The sequence below is a fragment of the Bos indicus x Bos taurus genome, chromosome 19, assembly GCF_003369695.1.
Source record: "Bos indicus x Bos taurus breed Angus x Brahman F1 hybrid chromosome 19, Bos_hybrid_MaternalHap_v2.0, whole genome shotgun sequence".
In the NCBI taxonomy this organism is placed as follows: domain Eukaryota; kingdom Metazoa; phylum Chordata; class Mammalia; order Artiodactyla; family Bovidae; genus Bos; species Bos indicus x Bos taurus.
In genome coordinates, this window is record NC_040094.1 from 55,194,255 (window position 1) to 55,215,704 (window position 21,450).

Consider the following 21,450-nt stretch of genomic DNA (forward strand, 5'->3'; position numbering starts at 1 on the left):
GGACACCCCTCCTAATCCCAGCCTCATACAGGTTTCTGAGTTCTATGCTCTCATGATCAACGTTCCTCTCCTTCGGGGAGGTCAGTCACAACACCGGTAGCATCGTGACTGATGCTTACATCCACTCCCTACAAGACTCTAAGTCCCAGGAGAGTGTGAAACAGATCTATTTTTAAAATCTTTTTCTTGACACAGTGAACAGCATGGTGCCAGGCAAATACAAGGTGTTCAACAGATACCTGCTGGATCAAATGGTTACTAGCCCAGTTGGTCTCTGACTTCTGCCCATTCTATCTTCATGACCCCTTCCTTCCTCCCTACTCTCGCCACTTAGCATCTGGAGGCTGGACTAGGCAGTGGTCTAGCTGTACCCACTGCCTCTAGCCCTCTCTCCAACTGTTTAACCCATCTTCAATCTGGCACTTTCAGTGACCTTTCTAAAGTATAAGCTCATGCTGTCACGCCCCCACTTAAAACTCTCCAGTGATGCTCTTTTTCGGTCAGACAGGCTCAAGCCTGATAGATGGGTGTGGGATGACTGAGACAAGCATCTCACCTCATTCTGGTGTCCACAGCTAAGCCAGGTGCCAGGCAAGGGGGCGGTCCAGCTCCAGCAGGTATTTATCTCACTCTCAATCAGTATTGCCCTTTCCCCCAGTTTTCTCATCTGTTTTTAGTAAGATAACCTTAAAGATTATCTTTTCTTGTAGAAATATAAACACTGGATGAAAAGATGATCAAATGAATGTAACTTAACATCTTTTCAGGTAGAAGATGGGGGTAAATAAAACATAACACCCGGAACACTTTATTGCATTCACTTGCTTATAAATCCATTGCTTATGTAGTTAACGCCTACTATTAGTATCTTGATTTGAGAACAGAGACCTTATCTCTGCTGTCTGCTAGGTATTTATAAACTATCAAATTAATTAGTGAACTAACTTGACAACTCTAGGTAATATAATGTGACTAATATTTAGCTCATTTATTAATGCAATCTTTAGTAGGCATGTCAAAAGCTGAGTAAAATGTGATCATACTGGAAGTGCATATTTACTGATATAACTATCATAGAAATAACTGCACACACAGAAAAAAAGGGGAAATGACTGAGGTATGCAGAAAACTAAGCTTCACTGATGGGACTTTCTGCCCAACTCTAGAGGCCAGTTTAATATTATAAACCAATCTAGAGCCAAAGAGCAAGTAACTCAGAAAGTAGAGGCAAAATATTAGAATATACATTCACCAAAGAAGATACACAGATGGCAAAAAAGCACATAAAGGTAATGTCCAACATCATTAGCCATTAGGGAAATGCAAATCAAACCCACAAAGAAATACCACATCTATTAGAAAGGCTAAAATTGTGAAGACTGACTTTCCAAGTGTTGATGAGGATTCAAAGAACTGTGAAATGAGACAATCACTGTGGAAAACTTCTGCAGTTTCTTGAAAAGTCAAACACCCATCTACCAGAAGATCCAGCCACTCTACTCCCAGGCATTTACCAAAGGAAAACGAAAGAACATTCATTCATATAGAGACTTGCACATGAATGTGCACAGGCACTTTATTTTATCATGGCTAAAAACTGAAAACAACTCAAATGTCCATGAACAGATGAATGGATAAAGAAACCGTGAAAAATTCAAACAATGGAATACTACTCAGCAACGAAAGGGAATGACCTCCCGATGCAGTAACAGGGATGGCAGTCATGACAGCAGGCTGAGTGAGAGCAGCCAAGGGTGCATGTGGCATGACTCTGTTCATGTAGCAGTCTAGGAAACCTCCTGTGGTGACAGAAAGCAGACCAGTGTCTGCCCAGAGACTGAGGAAAGAGGAAGGAGAGATGGGCTGGGAGAGGGCACAGGGGTGCTTTCAGGGATGATGGATGCTATCTTGATTTCGGGAACGGTTTCACAGGTGTGCACAAGCCAATGTTTATTAAACTATTCTCTTAAATACACACAGTTTACTGTGTGTCAACTATAACCCAATAAAACTCTTGCAAAAAAAAAAAAAAGCAGCAATCTGGGTAAACAAATTACTTCTCAGAAAGCAGATTGCAAGCTTCCTTAGAGCTATATATTATACCTTTATGCCTGGAGACTGTCTTTTATGTTTAATGTGTCAGGGAAACTATGCTGAACAGAGATGTGGACTTTCAGGTCACCTGAGGCCTATGCAGAAGATGCAGTTAAAGGGACTTGTAAAAGAAAACATAAATTATCATCAGGTTTACTTCCTTTCTTCTAAAATTTGATCAAGAAAGTATATGTGTGTGTGCGTGTGTGTATAAAATCTCTTAGTTTTTTTTTCCTAATAATTTTTATCTGTTTAAATTGCCTACATATTTAGGGGACAAATACCACAGCTTAATACACTTTCCTTTGTTCCCACAGAAAAAAATGTTCATGCATTTATTGTATCTTCCTTTCCCTAGGGATTTAATAGTAAAATTAAATAATTCCTTTAAACATAGAACAACACAGATGAAGAATGACATAGCTAATGTTAAAAATCCTGTAAGATATCATCCTATAAAGATCCCTCACATAACAAATCTCTTAGGAATTTTTCCAGCCTTATTTGAAAATGTCCTAAGTTATTTTTTTAACTGATATAGTACTGATGATAGATACACAGTATCTACATCTCCAGGCCCTTCATATGGGAAAACTATATAATTGACAACCAGAAGGTGAAGATTCTAGTTCCAGTTTTGTTACTAACTAGCTGTCAAAACTTGTACAAATCATTTCACCTCTTTGAATCTCATTTCCCATCTAACACAGGAGTTGGATAATCTCTAAGGATCCTTCAAGCTCTAAGATTTTATTAATTTTGTAGATAGGCAAGTAAAATGCCATATTTTATAGAAAATATCATGCTGACTAGACTTTCAGATGCTGCTTTTAAGAGTAATTCATATACTCAAAATGGTATCTGCTTTGGTTATGTGGATGTGAACGTGAATACATGTTAAATTCAAGGAATTTGGCCAATTTTATTAACTCAGGAAAATACAGATCTGCTGCTTTATAAATACTAACTGCTGATTATTGTGTTAAGACCCCTGAAAGACTGAGCAAATGGTAATAAACTGCTTCAGCTAAAAAACAGTGCCACCTAACTGGCGAGGTGCAGAAATGTGGGTTCATTTCTGTTTATTTTTATCCATATCTGACTATGAAATCAGAAGGCACGCTTTAAGCCTCACTTCTCACCACTTTTCATTCATGTTGAGGGAAAAGGGTTGATAAATACACGTTTAGGGAATTCCCCGGCAGTCCAGTGGTTAGGCCTCTGTGCTTTAACTGCTCGGAGTGCAGATTCAGTCCCTGGTCCGGAAACCAGGATCCCACTAGCCTCGTGGGCAACAACAACAACAAAATAAAAATCAACACAAGGCACGGAAAGAGTATGCTTTCAATTGATTTACATTAACAAAAGCATATAAAAGTTTGCTTAAAATTAACAATTAGAAACTGAATGCACAGTGAAGCCAAATACCTGATTGTAAAACGTATAGTCCTTTTGAGCAAGATTAGGAAACTAATTAAAATGTATGAATTTTTAAAAGTATATGACTCAAAACCATGAATCATTAAACATGCGGAGTTTGAGCCATGTTGGGTCATCAAGATATTCGCTTTTATACATGATATAATTAACTTTGAACTTTTTGTATGAAACCTTATCTTTCTATTTTATGAACTTGAGAAAATCTGGCTAAAACCACTAAATTAAATTCACTTCGAATTTATGAGTATAATTATAGTTAATCCTTTAAAAAAAAAACCCTTTAAATCCATGAAAAAACCCAGAAGACAGTAAGAAAATTTAGGCTCATAAGGTCATCACATCATAAAGCTATTATTTTCTCAGCCCAAATTAAGGGCAGTGCCTCAAATAAAGAAGAGATTAATGATTACTGAAGCAAAACCCATTATAAACTGTCCAAAACTTAGACATTAGCTACTCTACAACAAGTATATAAGACACAAGTTAATGGTGTTTCAAAACAGGATGATAAACAAACAAAACAGGAATATATCTGATTCCCTTTCCCCAACAACGAGAACATCCAGAGTCTCACTGAGGCACGGTGTTCAGCTGGCTCTTTCATTGGTTACAATGCAAAGGCAATGTTTAGCAGAATTTACAAAGGACTGCTCTGTTTCTGAACAGACTTACACAGAGGTTTTCAAGTTGTTTAGTGCAGCTCCCTGAGGGGCAGGAGACAGGGAAGGGTTTAACCAGGGGAGGCAGCAGAGAGTCCATATAAAATGCAGTGCAATTTATGTATATAGAGAGAGATGCTTTCAAGGATGGTCAACAAAATGTTAACAGCTAGATCTCTCAACACGGAGGGACTTCACGCGAACTTTAACTTCTTTTTAGAAACACTGAGAATATACTAATATTACTTACATTTTTCATCACAAGAAGAAACATAAGGAAAGGATGGTTAAAACTACCACCACCAAAGACTAGAAAGCACTGGAGGAGAAGAATCCCAGTCACAGAAACAGGCTCAGATTCCTACAGGACACTCAGGGGGCAGAGGGGGAGGAACCGGGAAAGGTGGGGGTGAATGCACTGCCTGCGTAAAGAGCTCCAGAGCTGGACCAGGCAGAGACACTGGCGGGTGCGGCGCCAGCGCTCACGGCACATTTTCCTCTGAACCCACTCACTTGCCTGAATTGTAAAAACAAAATGACCTTAACGAAGACACTGCTAATCAGGATTTGGAAAAACAGAGACAACATTTTATTTATAATTTTGTAGAGCAGAATTTCTAGGCACCGAGTTTCCAGACAGGAGTAGGGGAGGAGAAGCAGCACACTATATATTTGATTTAGCAAATGAAAAAACTTCCAGTGAGATTCCGTTCTTCATTTGTCTTTTAAATGAAGATTCATAGTTCAAGTTCAATGGCTATAGCTTTATATAAAAAAAAAACTTTTTAAGCATAATTAAAGCTATAATGAAGACTGATCTATCAAGAATGGATTAGGCTACTCTCTAGGAGAAAGCAGAAAGGTATAATGCCAAATTCAGACTTAAATTGAAGAAAGTAGGGAAAACCACTAGACCATTCAGGTATGACCCAAATCAAATCCCTCATGATTATACAGTGCAAGTGACAAATAGATTCAAGGGATTAGATCTGACAGAGTGCCTGAAGAACTATGGAAGGAGGTTCATGACATTGTACAGGAGGCAGGTATCAAGACCATCCCCAAGAAAAAGAAACGCAAAAAAGCAAAATGGTTGTCTGAGGAGGCCTTACAAATCGCTGAGAAAAGAAGAGGAGCTAAAGGCAAGGGAAAAAAGGAAAGATTATACCCATTTGAATGCAGAGTTCCAAAGAATAGCAAGGAGAGGTAAGAAAGCCTTCCCCAGCAATCAATGCAAAGAAATAGAGGAAAACAATAGAATGGGAAAGACTAGAAATCTCGAGAAAATTAGAGATACCAAGGGAACATTTCATGCAAAGATGGGTACAATAAAGGACAGAAACAGTATGGACCCAACAGAAGCAGAAGATATGAAGAAGGGGTGGCAAGAATACACAGAAGAACTATATAAAAAAGATCTTCATGACCCAGATAACCACAATGGTGTGACCACTCACCTAGAGCCAGACATCCTGGAGTCTGAACTCAAGTGGGCCTTAGGAAGCGTCACTATGAACAAAGCTAGTGGAGGTGATGGAATTCCAGTTGAGCTATTCCAAATCCTGGAAGATGATGCTGTGAAAGTGCTGCACTCAATATGCCAGCAAATTTGGAAAACTCAGCAGTGGCCACAAGACTAGAAAAGGTCAGTTTTCATTCTAATCCCAAAGAAAGGCAGTGCCAAAGTGTGCTCAAACTACCACACAACTGCACTCATCTTACACGCTAGCAAAGTAATGCTCAAAATTCTCCAAGCCAGGCTCCAACAGCACATGAACTGTGAACTTCCAGATGTTCAAGCTGGATTTAGAAAAGGTAGAAGAACCAGAGATCAAATTGCCAATATCCGCTGGAGTACAGGAAAAGCAAGAGAGTTCCAGAAAAACATCTACTTCTGCTTTATTAATTATGCCAAAGCCTTTGACTGTGTGGAACACAACAAACTGTGGAAAATTCTGAAAGAGATGGGAACACCAGACCACCTGACCTGCCTCCTGAGAAACCTGTATGCAGGCAAGAGGCAACAGAAGAACTGGACATGGAACAACAGACTGGTTCCAAATTGGGAAAGGAGTACAATAAGGCTGTATGTTATCACCCTGCTTATTTAACTTCTATGCAGAGTACATCATGCGAATGCTAGGCTGGATGAAGCACAAGCTGGAAGCAAGATTTCCGGGAGAAATATCAATAACCTTAGATATGCAGATGACACCATCCTTATGGCAGAAAGCGAAGAACTACTAAAGAGCCTTTTGATGAAAGTGAAAGATGAGAGTAAAAAAGTTGGATTACCATTCAACATTCAGAAAACTAAGATCATGTCATCCGGCCCATCGCTTCATGGCAAATAGATGAGGAAACAATGGAAACAGTGAGAGATTTTATTTTGGGGGGCTCCAAAACACAGAACTGTACAAAAAAGATCTTCACAACCCAGATAATCATGATGGTGTGATCAGTCACCTAGAGCCAGACATCCTGGAATGTGAAGTCAAGTGGGCCTTAGAAAGCATCACTATGAACAAAGCTAGTGGAGGTGATGGAATTCCAGTTGAGCTATTCCAAATCCTGAAAGATGATGCTGTGAAAGTGCTGCACTCAATATGCCAGCAAATTTGGAAAACTCAGCAGTGGCCACAGGACTGGAAAAGGTCAGTTTTCATTCTAATCCCAAAGAAAGGCAATGCCAAAGAATGCTCAAACTACCGCACAATTGCACTCATCTCACACGCTAGTAAAGTAATGCTCAAAATTCTCCAAGCCAGGCTTCAGCAATATGTGAACCGTGAACTTCCTGATGTTCAAGCTGGTTTTAGAAAAGGCAGAGGAACCAGAGATCAAATTGCCAACATCCGCTGGATCATAGAAAAAGCAAGAGAGTTCCAGAAAAACATCTATTTCTGCTTTATTGACTATGCCAAAGCCTTTGACTGTGTGGATCACAATAAACTGTGGAAAATTCTGAAAGAGATGGGAATAGCAGACCACCTGATCTGCCTCTTGAGAAATTTGTATGCAGGTCAGGAAGCAACAGTTAGAACTAGACATGGAACAACAGACTGGTTCCAAATAGGAAAAGGAGTTCGTCAAGGCTGTATATTGTCACCCTGTTTATTTAACCTATATGCAGAGTACATCATGAGAAACGCTGGACTGGAAGAAACACAAGCTGTAATCAAGATTGCCGGGAGAAATATCAATAACCTCAGATATGCAGATGACACCACCCTTATGGCAGAAAGTGAAGAGGAACTCAAAAGCCTCTTGATGAAAGAGAAAGTGGAGAGCGAAAAAGTTGGCTTAAAGCTCAACATTCAGAAAACGAAGATCATGGCATTCGGTCCCATCATTTCATGGGAAATAGATGGGGAAACAGTGGAAACAGTGTCAGACTTTATTTTTCTGGGCTCCAAAATCACTGCAGATGGTGACTGCAGCCATGAAATTAAAAGACACTTACTCCTTGGAAGGAAAGTTATGACCAACCTAGATAGCATATTCAAAAGGAGAGACATTACTTTGCCAACAAAGGTTCGTCTAGTCAAGGCTATGGTTTTTCCAGTGGTCATGTATGGATGTGAGAGTTGGACTGTGAAGAAGGCTGAGCGCCGAAGAATTGATGCTTTTGAAGTGTGGTGTTGGAGAAGACTCTTGAGAGTCCCTTGGACTGCAAGGAGATCCAACCAGTCCATTCTGAAGGAGATCAGCCCTGGGATTTCTTTGGAAGGAATGATGCTAAAGCTGAAACTCCAGTACTTTGGCTACCTCATGCGAAGAGTTAACTCCTTGGAAGACTCTGATGCTGGGAGGGATTGGGGGCAAGAGGAGAAGGGGACGACAGAGGATGAGATGGCTGGATGGCATCATTGACTTGATGGACATGAGTCTGAGTGAACTCCGGGAGTTGGTGATGGACAGGGAGGCCTGGTGTGCTGTGATTCATGGGGTCGCAAAGAGTCGGACACGACTGAGCAACTGATCTGATCTGATCTGATCTGAAAATCACTGCAGATGGTGACTACAGCCATGAAATTAAAAGACGCTTGCTCCTTAGAAGAAAATCTATGACCAACCTAGTCAGCATATTAAAAAGCAGAGACATTACTTTGCCAACAATGGTCCATCTAGTAAATGCTATGGTTTTTCCAGTGGTCATGTATGGACTTGAGAGTTGGACTATAAAGAAAACTGAGCACCGAAGAATTGATGCTTTTGAACTGTGGTTTTGGAGAAGACTCTTGAGATTCCCTTGGACCACAAGGAGACCAAACCAGTCTATCCTAAAGGAAATCAGTCCTGAATATTCATTGGAAGGGCTGATGCTGAAGCTGAAACTCCAACACTTTGGCTACCTGATGTGAAGGGCTGACTCACTGGAAAAGACCCTGATGTTGGGAAAGATTGAAGGCAGGAGGAGAAGGGAACGACAGAGGATAAGATGGTTGGATGGCATCACTGACTCAATGGATATGAGTTTGAGCAAGCTTTGGGAATTGGTGATGAACAGGGAAGCCTGGCATGCTGCAGTCCATGGAGTCGCAAAGAGTCGGACATGACTGAGCAACTGAACTGAACTGATAATATAGGTACGTGTATAACATATAAAAAGTTCTCTGAAAATGTTTAAAATAAATCAAAACTTAAAAGAGCTTAAGTTTCAGTTATTGAGAAAGTTAAGTCAAACATGATGCTAAGTAGCGGAGGCACTGCTCTACTAACACTGCTGTTTATGCCATGTGCAATGTCAGAGAGCATGGCACTTACTCATTGACATGGTCCCGTTTGAGCTAATTATCAAAATAAATCAACTCAAACTTCTACTGTGCTAACTGACTCACTGTATTATATCACCTTATTTATAACTGTAGCCTCTCGCATAAGAGTATTCAACTCCTGGCCTCACTCAAATTGTTAAACTCTTTCCTACATCCCAGTAATGTGGCCCTGGCCCTCCTGGGCGCTGCTGTGTGGTGGCAGCAGCGTTCTCTGACTCCTGGGGACTCTGTAGTGGGGGCCACCACATCTGGCCAGGAGGTCGGAGACCTGCCTCTGGAAGCCGAGGCGGGACTGACCCCGCCCTGCTACTCAGGAGCTCTGAGCATCCGTTTCCTGATACAGGACTGTTCTGGAGCACCGTAGGTACTGACATACAGTCAATGCTGGGTGAAATGTCTGCTGTGTGCCCTCCCTGGATGCTGCAAGTTCAGGAAGATTCTGGGCACCGTCAGCCCTGCCACTGACCAGTTTTACGGTTTTGGGGACACTGGGCAAACTCTCAGAGCTTCAGTTTACTCGTATGGACATGGCAGACAGCACCGACCACGACTGGAACTAATTCACAGGCAGGGTGCGTCTCAAAGCCGTTGCTGGTGAGGGTGCTGATCTCAGGCCTCCGAGGAGCTGGGGGCGTGAGAGGGCCTAAGGCCAACGCGGGTCTGCCCCTTTGGCTACAGACTCCAGAGCAGGGGAAAGACAGGAAAATGCAGACGGTTAGCAAGGCAGGTCTGTGCTCTGTGTGGGCACCCGTACTACTCATACAGTGCATTTCAACACTCGACCAGGCCAAGCTTGTGTTATCTGACACACAGGTCCTGCTGGAAACTCAGAACCACCACCTCACAGGCAGTCTATTTGTTAATTTTTTTAGGCAGTTAATTTTGAGTGGAACCAGTAATAATGGAGATCATGAGAAAAACTTAGACCTTGGCGCTGCTCATATTTATTAATGAATTACCTAGCAGCACTGTTATTTATAATTCAAAAAAGCATTTTCCCCCCTGTTGTTTAGAAGGATATTAATAATCATTATGTTCTGTTCTGAGGCTGGTTATAGTTAGTACAGTTACTGACAAATTGTACCCAAAGGGGCAGTATTTTAGAGAGGATAAAAGGAGAAGATAAAAACCCAGTAGGGTTTGGAGTCAGCAATGAAAATACTCATCAGAACAGTAATAGAAAATACTAACTCTGTGTATAGTGGCGGGACAGTGTAATTCATGATCACTGTACAACCATAAGCAATCTGTTACGATTTCAAGAGAAAACAATCGCAGTGACAGGGGCAACAGAACAGTCGGCTGGCACTGAATCAAGGTGTAAAAGCTTCTCAAAATGTTAAAAAAAAAAAGGAAATGGATAATTCAGAGCAATAATTTTGCACTTTTAAATGATAATGATAAGAAACCATTATTTCTTTTTCAAGATCATAATTTCAAAACAACCATGGACCGCACGCCTTTTGGGCCCTTCTGACCAGTGTTTTGTAAATTCACACGACCACTGACAGCGTGAGAGACAAAACGTCCTTTTTGAAAACTATGCTGTCCTTAAACGTTCATTTACATGAAATCCATCTCTTACCATGGCTCTGCGGTGAGAGCTCCGAGGCAACCACGCTGGGGTCAGACACCCAGGCTCCCTCGAGGCCTGTCCTCGCACTAAGTCGTGGCCAAGAGCAAGCCACGTCAAGTCACACTGTCAGCCACGGTTTCTTCATTGTCAACTAACACCTGCCCTGTTCGATCATGATGAGATGATGTAAACTCTACGTGGAAAACTACAAATGCCAGGCAAAAGTGGAGCGCGTGTCTGCGCCTACAGTTACACATGACAGTCCAACAGAAACAACAACTTACAGTTAACCACAGCCAAGCTCTAGGAAGCACAAGCTCCGTGCCCGGCACTGAGCCCTAGCCATGTGGATCTCAGGACAGCTCTGCGAGGTGTGAACACTCACCCCTTGCCCTTCTCGTGGTAAGTATGAGATACCTGAGGCTTAAAGACATGAAGTGCCTTGCCCCAAATTAGACACAACTGGTGACTGTGAGTCCTGCGTGCGCTCCCCCGCACTGGACAGTCCCCAAGCACGTCAAGCACCAAGTGAGGAGGCTCTGAGAACGGCTTCCCTTCTGCCGGCCCACCAGCACGGGGCACAGACGCCCCGGGTACTGTGAGAGCCACAAGCGTTCCTGCTCACACCTGTCAGGACAACCGATGCCAATTCCGGGCTTGGAGAATAAAAAGGAAACCTTTCACACATCAATAAGCAAAGAGAGATGAATACAGAAAGAATATATCTCTTTTTATTGTAATAGTTGGCAAAGAGAAAGTTGAAGCTTTAAAGAAATTCAGTATCCTTTGGTTGTTCTTACGCAAACTGGATCAACGTTATAGGTTTAATCCTTGATTGGGGGAAATCAAATCAAAAGGAAAATCATAAAGCATTGTTTAGAAAGCTAATATAATATATATATTTTTAAAATTCTTTACTTTTAATTGGAGGATAGTTGCTTTACAATATTGTGTTGGTTTCTGCCATGTATCAACATGACTCAGCCACAGTCACCCACAGGGAACGTAGTCACCCTAAGGGGACATGTGTATGTCCCCTCCCTCTTGAACTTCCCTCCCGTCTCCCACTCCATCCCACACCTCTAGGTTGTCACAGACCACCAGGTATCAAACAGCAAATTTCCAAATTTTACTTACGGTAATGTGTATATTTCAATGCTCAACATCTCATTATTAGGGAAATGCAAATCAAAACTACAATGAGGCATCACCTCACACCCTTCAGAATGGTTATCATCAAAAAATCTACAAACAATAAAAGCTGGAGAAGGTATGGAGAAAAGGGAATCCTCTTGCACTGTTGGTGGGAATGCAAAATGATACAGCCACTATGGAGAACAGTACGGAGGAGAGTCCTTAAAAAAACTAGGAATAAAATTACCACATGATCCAACCCCACTACCGGGCATATACCCTTAGGAAGCCATAACTGAAAAAGACACGTGTCCCAACATAACATTAGGCATTTTAGATTAAGCATATGCTAACTAAATGCAGATGTAAAACCAGTGATAAGTGAGGAATTTCACAGTGAATTGTAAAAAACAGATTCAAAGGCAGGGTTAGATTCTTTGTGTTTAACCACCAATTTTTTAAAAAGTCATCATCATAAACTTTGGGATTGACATAAAATATACCCCCCAAAATAAAGTAAACTCACCTTTGGTTTTTTGATCAGCAGCCTGGAAAAAAAAAAAAATCAAACTCTTTAGGAATACTGTGTAGAATGTATACATTCACTGAAAGTGTATAAGCAGACTTTAATATTAGAAACTTTAGAAACAAGTTTTTGCCCAATTACTTTATTAAAGTTTATTACTGGGAAAAAATTTATTACTAGGAAAAAATAATTGTCTACACGCTATTTTGTGCCAATATTGACCCAAAGGCAAAACAATCTATCTGGAAGCTCATTTAAGCTCTATATTTTAATACAGACTAAAACATAAACAGTTTTAACTATAAGATACATTAAATCAGGCAAGAACAAAGTAAACAGTGTAATTTGTACATTAAATGCCCTAAAATTCAAGCCTGATGGTAAGAATTACAGCAGGACTTTAAATTGTAATATTTACTATAGAAGTCGTAAAAGAACACTTGCCAAAGCTGCAAATATTATTTCTAGCTTTTCTAACAAAATCAGTTAAATGGGCCTTGCACATGGTTGTTTTGGACAGTTCAGTTTAAATAAAATAGCATGGAGATTCTTTACTACCAGTGACTAAAAGTAAACTCAAAATCCTTCAAAACACAGCTCTAATACTTCTTTTAAAGACATTTTGTGGTTGTCACCCTTTATCTATGTCACCAGCACTCTAGAGAGAGCGTGCTGCTGCTGCTGCTAAGTCGCGTCAGTCGTGTCCAACCCTGTGCGACCCCAGAGACGGCAGCCCACCAGGCTCCTCTGTCCCTGGGATTCTCCAGGCAAGAATACTGGAGTGGGTTGCCAGTTCCTTCTCCATAGATTGAGCATACCAAATTTCAAAAGCATTAACCTGAACCTCTGTCATGTAATGGCTATGATAACGCAGTGAGACACAGAGTGGCTAGAAAACAATGGAGTAGGAACTCCAGCCAAACCTTTTTCTGAGCACCTTCCTTCTTTTTCTTTTCTTCCTGCTTTTTCTTTTTCTTTTCTTCCATCAAATGTTCCTCTTTTTGTGTTTCTTGTTCTTTCTCCCTATTAAAAATAAAGAAAAGTGGTATTAGCCTAATGTCCATTTAAAATCAATGATTTAAAATGAAAAAAAACAAAACAAAACATTAGCTGCCAAAAGTTGCAAGTCAAGCAAAGTTCCACGCATGGTACGAAGAAGGATATTTTGAGGAGAGGCGTTAGACATGGCCGGTCACCCCCCGCCCCCTCCAGGGATCCACTTCTCTGTAGGTGCCAGAGCACACTGCCACCGGCGGCAGCCATTCACTCGGCCCACATCTGCTGAACACCAACCTTCTAGCAGGCAGTGCACCAGGCATTAGAAGACAAGATGGAGAAAAAGACATAGTCCCTACAGTCCAGCTCCAGACCAGTATTTCTGTCTCAGGGACCACCATCATCACACTTTCCAGATTAAAATTGCAGACTCCTGGGTCCCACTCTAGAACAACCAAGTCAGAGTCTTTGGAGGCGATTCTTAGGCACACCTTGTTTGTTCGACAAACCAATTGTTTTTTAAACAGAGCTCCCTACACAGCATGGGGAGCTGCTGGAAGGGTACATTGAACACAGGACCGAGCAACTCCCGAAGAGTAGGCGGCTTATGAGCTACAGCTTAACGTCGCAGAAGTGTCTTGGCTGGCACAGGGTGGGCTGTTGTCGGTTATCAACTCACCGCCTGTCAGCTCCAGATTCACCCTCCAGCACACGCCATGCAATGATGGATGTGTTCCCTTAAGCCCTTCTTCCCTGTGAGCGCCATGCAGAAGTTTCCCAGTGCAGGGCCCCAGAAGGACCTGCAGGAGCCAGGGGCTGGCCCGCTGTGAGGTCAGCATGTGGCTCGGAGGACCCCTGGGGAAGACTCTGGCCACGGAGCGAGAAGGGGCAGCCTCCTAGCAACCCTGCAGCTCTGGCGTGATCCAAGGTTGGCTTCCAGTGACCCTGTCAGCACACACCCTGCAGGCCTCCTGCTGCTTGCCACGCTCCCACTCCAGTCTCTATGGTCTTCTCCCCATGATGCGGCCGTGGCCTTCCTGATGGGGATGCCACGTGCTCTGTGCCCACGGCACTGACCCTGCCCCTTTGCGCACCAGCATGCCCGGCCATCAGCAGCAGCTCACACCGGGAAGGCTGCCACCAGGGGCCCCTACTCCTGTGTACCCGTGTGATGGGCTACTGGTGGCGGCTCTCCCCAGCTGGAGGAGCACTTCCTGTGACCACCAACTGCCCACTGGCTGACCTGGGCGATGCGGGGAGCCACTCTGCCACCCAGGGGGCTGCACTACTGCTTCTTCAGGGGGGGTGAGCCCCAGCCTCGGGGAGGGCCCCCTCCAATTGGGCCTTCCTCAGGCTCTCTCCCTCAGCCCTAGCTAGCACATGGTCTTCTAGAGTTCCTCTCTTACCACAGTTTAATTGGGCTTCCCCTAGTGGCTCAGTGGTAAGGATTCTGCCTGCAATGCAGGAGCAGCAGGAGACGTGGGTTCAATTCCTGGGTCGGGAAGATTCCCTGGAGGTAGGACATGGCAACCCACTCCAGTATTCTTGCCTGGAGAATTCCGTGGACAGAGGAGCCTGGTGGGCTACAGTCTATGGGGCTGCAAAGAGTTGGACATGACTGAAGAGACTTAGCATGCACAATTTAATTATTCTTATAATAGACATTCCCTGTTGATATTGCCATGCAGTCTCTGCCTCCTCAGTGGGCCCGGACTGACACAGGTGGGAAGGAGGACTTAACAGAATAAGAAGGAACAACACACACAAAAGCCTCAGCACAACAGCACTATCCACCCAGCACTGTTGTTTAATTTCTTAATTTTGAAGTTTGTTTTTAACTTGTAAAAGTGCTTACGACTACTGCACGCATAGGGGATCTCAACCTAGCGTCAGTCTGTATATATCTGAGTAACATCATAAGGAAAATAATTTAAATCAGCTTGATGGAGGGGGCACCTAAGAGACTGTCCTTGTTGGGCTCAGTTGTGTTCAACTGTTCGTGATGCCACGGACTGCAGCCCACCAGTCTCCTTTGTCCACGGGATTTCCTGAGCAAGAATACTGGATCCTGCATTTTTAAGCCACCAGGAAAGCCCACCTAAGAGATTAGTCTTCCTTTAAAACAGTGGTTCTTGGCCTCTCATCAGAACCACCCAGGAAGCGGACTTCCCTGGTGGTCCAGTGGTTAAGAACCTGCCTCCTTAAGGCAAGGGCTGTGGGTTCGATCCCTGGTGGGGAAGGGGAAGTAAGATCCCACCTGCTATGGGGCAACTAAGCCTATGAGCTAATGAAAACCCAGGGCAGCAAAAAAAAAAAAAAAAGCAACTTTTTTCACAGAACGACCCCCCTTCCTCCACAAACTTCCAATGCCGAGGCTGCAACTGTTTTCAGTGAGATCAGGGAACGGAACTCAGACATCAGGAGTTTTATTTAAAAGCTTCCAGATGACTCCAATGTCCAGCCAAGGTTGAGAAACAACTTTTAGAAGGAGGTCAGTACAGTTCTCAAGCTTGGGAAACGTTCATTATCTAAGGTAATACCTTCTAGGAATCTTTTCAGGTTAAAAGGTGCAGAGACACTAAGAAATCTGTGTTTAAATATTCTTTCAAAGCACAGTCAAGCTCCGCGAATGATGCACTGGTGCTGGAATCACCACGCAGTTGCCACATGTCTAGGGAAAAAGGGAACAAATAAAAACTAGGAATGCCATGACTGCTGAAGGAAAGTTACATGGCTCAAAATAGCCAGGAGTTAAAACTCCCCTCCAGGTCCTCCCCACCATTCTATGCAAAACAAAGAACTCTCTCACCCGAAGGGGGGAAAAAAAGAAAAGGACATTAAGGTTGATTAAGCCCAGCTCCCAGCCAGTCCAGCCTCTGGCCGATCTCCAGGATTCCTTGTCCCAGCCGTTTAAGAGATAACTACTCCGAAAAACCTTGGAGAAGAACAGGCCGCCTGAAGACAGCAGCTTTCCACATATATGCCTATATATACTACTCTTCTCTTGGGCTAGTGCAGCAGCTCGCTAATCTGGCTGCTGCCCCTTCCCGCTTCATTAAAGGTGATCTGTTCCTGGAAAGTGCCGGTCTTGGTCTTGTTCCGAACCTCGCCTTCTCTAACTCCCTTACCCTACAGCTGCCCCACTTGTGCATGCTTTCTTAATCTACAGCACAATGAAAGCCTTCAATTATCTTCTGATATCAAATTTAATAAGGTAGGCAAGTAGAGCTACCTTTTAAAAAAAGGTATTCTATAGAAGATGGAATAAAAATGATTTTTGCTTAATTTTATTACTCTGAAAGTTATATTAATTAGAACCACCTATTCCCCTAGCAGTACAGTTTAGGGGCTTCCCCTGTGGCTCAGCTGGTAAAGAATCTACCTGCAATTCGGGAGACCTGGGTTTGATCCCTGGGTTGGAAGATTCCCTGGAGACAGGAAAGGCTACCCACTCCAGTATTTTTGCCTGGAGAATTCCATGGACTATACAGTCGCAGAGTTGGACAGGACTGAGCGACTTTCACTTTCATGGTATTGAAACAAAATGCTGAAAATAAACATCTCATGTAGCCCTGAGGTACCTTACACTTTCCTGCCTGAGGTCATGTTTCTGTGACTAAAGCATGATTCAAATGTTTGAACTTTAAGAAAATTTCATCTAATATTCCACCTAACTAGCACTACTTTCTTCTATCTCCTGGTATACAATTTATGCCATTTTTCATTTGTAATTTTTTTTAACAGCATTGAATCTCACTTTTATTTATAAAGTAATACATGCTCATGAGAAAGCATAAAGAGTACAAAAGATATGTAGCAAAAAGAGATTCTTCCTTCTCCAGGGTTCACAGGCTCTCTCCATGGAGATAACACACACTAAGAACATTCTCGATGTGACTGTATAGTCGTGTACCTTTAAAAATGCCTGCATTCTTGTATCTTGACTTATCAATTTGAGATGTTAACAGTTTGCTGCTGCTGCTGCTGCTAAGTCACTTCAGTCATGTCCAACTCTGTGCGACCCCACAGACACAGCCCACTAGGCTCCTCTGTCCCTGGGATTCTCCAGGCAAGAACACTGGAGTGGGTTGCCATTTCCTTCTCCAATGCATGAGAGTGAAAAGTGAAAGTGAAGTCGCTCAGTCCTGTCTGACTCTTCACTACCCCATGGTCTGCAGCCTACCAGGCTCCTCCATCCACGGGATTTTCCAGGCAAGAGTACTGAAGTGGGTTGCCATTGCCTTCTCCGATTAACAGTTTAATTTCTACTATGACGGAAGTGGATGTGGTTCTTCAGTACCCCAGTCTTCCACCCTATCACCTGTTGTTCAGTCGCTCGGTCGTGTCCGACTCTTTGTGACCCCATGGACTGCAGCACGCCAGGCTTCCCTGTCCTTCACTGTCTCCTGGAGTTTGCTCAAGCTCAAGTCCATTAAGTTGGTCACTGCTGCTGCTGCTGCTGCTGCTAAGTCACATCAGTCGTGTCCAACTCTGTGCGGCCCCATAGACGGCAGCCTACCAGGCTCCCCGTCCCTGGGATTCTCCCTGCAAGAATACTGGAGTGGGTTGCCATTTCCTTCTCCACTATGAAATTAAATCAATGAATGGCATTTGCTTTAAAAGCAGTATGTTAATGTTCGATGCAGAGCTAGGTAGTACACGTTGTGGACATTTAACCTGTGTAGCTGCTTTTCCCAGAGTTCCTAGTTGTCTTTCTTTCCCTCTTGCTCTATCCTCCCTATAAAAGTTCTGTTTTTGGTTTTTACATATCCGCCCTCCTCCAGTTTAACAACAGGAGCCCTCTCCTCAACCACATGGCCCAAACTCCCTTCAGAGCCCTGGTCCAGGTCCGCTCTGTGCTGGGAGCACTATGCTAGGGTTTTCTAAGATCCTCCAGTCATTTCATTTTTTAAAAAATTTTAATTGTGGTAAAATATACATAAAATCTGCCATCTTAAACCATTTTTACGTGTAAAGTTACAGTCCCATGGTTGTATAACCCATCTCCAGAACTCTTTCCATCTCGTAAAACTGAAACTCTGCCTATGAAATAACTCCCCACTATCCCCCCCATCCCCAGGCCCAGACAACCACCCGTTCTATTTTCTGTTTTTATTAATTTGCCTATCCTAAGTACCACACTGTGGTTTTGATTTGCATTTCCCTCCTGATAGTGGTGTCAAGCATCTTTTCACATGCTCTGGGACCTTTGTATCTCTTTCTGGAGCCTGCTTTCATTATGATTTAATTGTTCCTTATATGTAACTCTGTATCACTGTGTCATTTCCATCAGTGCAGTGGGAAAGGAGAAAACAGACTAAGCAGAAGGAACAGTGTGTGCAAACTCATCACTGCCCACCCATGAATGCTGACCTGAACTTATTAACTCCATCATCCTGTGACCTCCCTTGTCTTCCTCCTTGAATGATGCCCTCAATTATGCTGGAATTGAGCATAAATTCTAGGTCGAGAATCAAGTTTGAAGGCACCACGCCCCTGCATTCCAGCATCTGCTACCTACTTAAGAGATGTCTGATGTCGTTTTGCTTTTTAGTTCTTTCTAGGTGATTTCCTCCCAAAGCTTCCTGTCACCCCCAGGATTCTGAAATTTCATGATGATGTGCACTTCAGTGTCTTTCTCCGCCATTACTGGTGCTTAGTATTTGGCTGATGTTTTCAATATAGAGGTGGTACTTTCGGTTCTCTGCTTTATTGAAAACATCTTCTGCTTTCTGAACAACATATTAAGTCTATTAGATGGATCATCATAATTTACCTTTATGTTTTCTACTCTTTTTTTGCTACTGTTGCTCTCAATTTTTAAAGACTTGATCCTTCAAGTCCTTCTACTGAGTTTCCTATTCCATGACATTACAATTTTACATTAACTTTCTTGTTTTTTAGTTGCTCTTTTCCCACACCACTGTGTTCTTGTTTTATAGATACAAGTCACTTTTTTTATGCTAGCTGAGGGGATTAATTAGAGTTTATCTGAAGTTCTTTCAATTTTCTGCATTGTTTGTTTCCTTTCTGGACACTACCTCCCTAAGGAGGCTCCCTTTGATGTGAATCTTTTCTCAATTGTCTGGTCATCTTTGGTTTGACCATTCAAGGTACCAAAAAACCAATTAGTACACAGGGAGCTCAACCTGGTGCTTGGTGACAACAACCTAGAAGGGTGGGATGGGGTGGGAGGTGGGAGTGAGGTTCAGGAGGGATGGACTACGTATACCTACGGCTGATTCATGGTGATGTACGGCAGAAACCAACCCAACATTGTAAAGCAATTATCCTCCAATTAAAAATAAATAAACTGATTCGTTTTGAGTGCATGGGGCTGGACTTGCTTCCTCATGGGCTTTGCTTTAGGAAGACTGGTTGGGGAGCTGGCTAGTTTGCTAAAGTAGCCTCAAAGAACAAAACATGCAGCCTTTCCCTTGATCACAAAGGGTGAATAAAGAGTGTTTTATTCAAAGTATTAACTACTAGATCTTAAGCATCCAGAACTGCTCAAACATTAGATGTCACTATTCTACATTCTGACCATAACCTCCTACGCTTACTCCTGTTTCCACTGCACCCGTTCATTATCTTTACGGAAACCTCCTGTTCCCTGACTTCCACTTCCTTGTCAGCTATTTTCATCTGCTCCTTTCCTAGAAAGCCTAAACCTAAGATCATCTCATATGTTCACTACACAACTAGCATGTGCTATTTACCATGGTAGGTAGGCATCAGGGACAAACACAAGGGCTGACTCACTTAACAGATACTCTCTGAACAGTGGCAGTATAAGCCCTCTGGGATCACAGCAGTGACAAGGACGGGTTAATACGCTTTTCAGGCTATTCATATAAATAATGCCTCAAACAAATGATGACTATTACAACAGTGAGATGACACAATGCAATGAGAGCTTAGAAGTCTGCTGGGTGACGCCCCCCTGCTCATGTTATCTGGTAGAGCTAAGGCCCTGCTTTTAGGGAACACTGTGTGTTTCCTCCTGTACTCTGGGCTGTAAGTACCTTGGGGGCAGGACTGTCTTCTGTCTCTGTGGCACTGAGAAAAAAAGCCTGTCATCATGCAGGACATTGCTGGTACCAATTTCTGGTCCATAAACTCAGGTGAAAAAAAATTTTTTTAACATTTTTATTTGCCGCATCAGATCTTGCCTTGTAATGCTCAGACTCACTGGTTGCAATGCGCCCGCTGAGCTGTTCTGTAATGTGTGGCATCTTACTTCCCCAACCAGGAATCGAACTCGTGTCCCCTGCATTGCAAGGTGGACTCTTAGCTCCTGGACCACCAGGGAAGACCCTCAGGTGAAATTTATACTGGAAGAACATCTTCAATAAGTGTACTTTCTTTCCCAGGGAAACTTTATTTCCTGAAATGACCAAGTAATATTTAATACATTTCTATCTACCTTTTGAGGCTAGTAAAATATTATAAACTGTATTTTTTTTTTTTCCTGTGTGGAGAAGTTGTGAGGTGGATTTACAAGTCAAGCTGTATGGGAAATAAAGAAGAGGGATGGCCAGGTTGGGAAAACTGCATTTTAAAATTTTAATTAAAAAATATTTATTTGGCTGCACAGGGTCTCAGTTATGCACAAGGGATCTTTATCTAGTTCCCTGAACAGGGATTGAACTCCAAGGCCACTGGACCACCAGGGAAGTTGCTTAAGTTAAATTTCAACTTAAAACTTTCATTTAAATATATATGGTTTTACACACAAGTGTAAATATAATCTTATGCATTTTTCCCAATATAAACTTTGCTTTTGTTTCTCATTTGCCTGGCATCCCCTTACTCACTTTCTTCTCTCTCCACACCCAAGTCAGCGGTCCACTCTCCTCCGCCTCCCTTCCAGATAACCGATGAAGCCACTGAGTTCATATTCTTCTGAGCCTTTTGCCACGTTCATGTAATTATATGGAATCATACACATTTATGTATTTTTGCAAAGGATTTTATCTGATCATTGTTTTGTCATACAGAGATCGTGTTATATACCTTTTTTTGCATCTTGTTTTCCTCATTCAATGTGTCTCTCTCTTTCCTCATCCATTCTCCCAACTGACAGACCTGGTCTATTTAATGATGATATCTCATTATTACTTTATTTTGCATTTCTCTGGCTATTAGCGAGACTTAGCACTTCTTTTCCTTTCTTTTAAAAAAAAAATCTTTTACTTTTGGCTACATCAGAGCTTAGCTGCGGCACGCGGGCTCTTCACTGCAGCA

The 21,450-nt window shown here is 42.6% G+C and overlaps 2 protein-coding genes across 6 annotated transcripts in view; one reads left to right on the forward strand and one right to left on the reverse strand.

The window, feature by feature from the left end:
- TNRC6C (trinucleotide repeat containing 6C) overlaps positions 1–13,163 on the reverse strand; it is a 75,992-nt gene extending 62,829 nt beyond the window's left edge. For all 5 annotated transcript variants that reach the window (XM_027518423.1, XM_027518422.1, XM_027518420.1 and 2 more), the window contains exons 1-2: positions 13,131–13,163; positions 12,208–12,229 (exon numbers count right to left, since the gene is read on the reverse strand). The gene's annotated coding sequence lies outside the window, so the exon portion shown is untranslated. The remainder of the gene's footprint in view (positions 1–12,207; positions 12,230–13,130) is intronic.
- Positions 1–21,450, forward strand: part of LOC113878344 (5E5 antigen-like) — a 59,627-nt gene that overhangs the window by 4,233 nt on the left and 33,944 nt on the right. Inside the window, exon 2 of the mRNA XM_027519360.1 lies at positions 14,301–14,508. Coding sequence (XP_027375161.1) covers positions 14,301–14,508 — 208 coding nt within the window. The remainder of the gene's footprint in view (positions 1–14,300; positions 14,509–21,450) is intronic.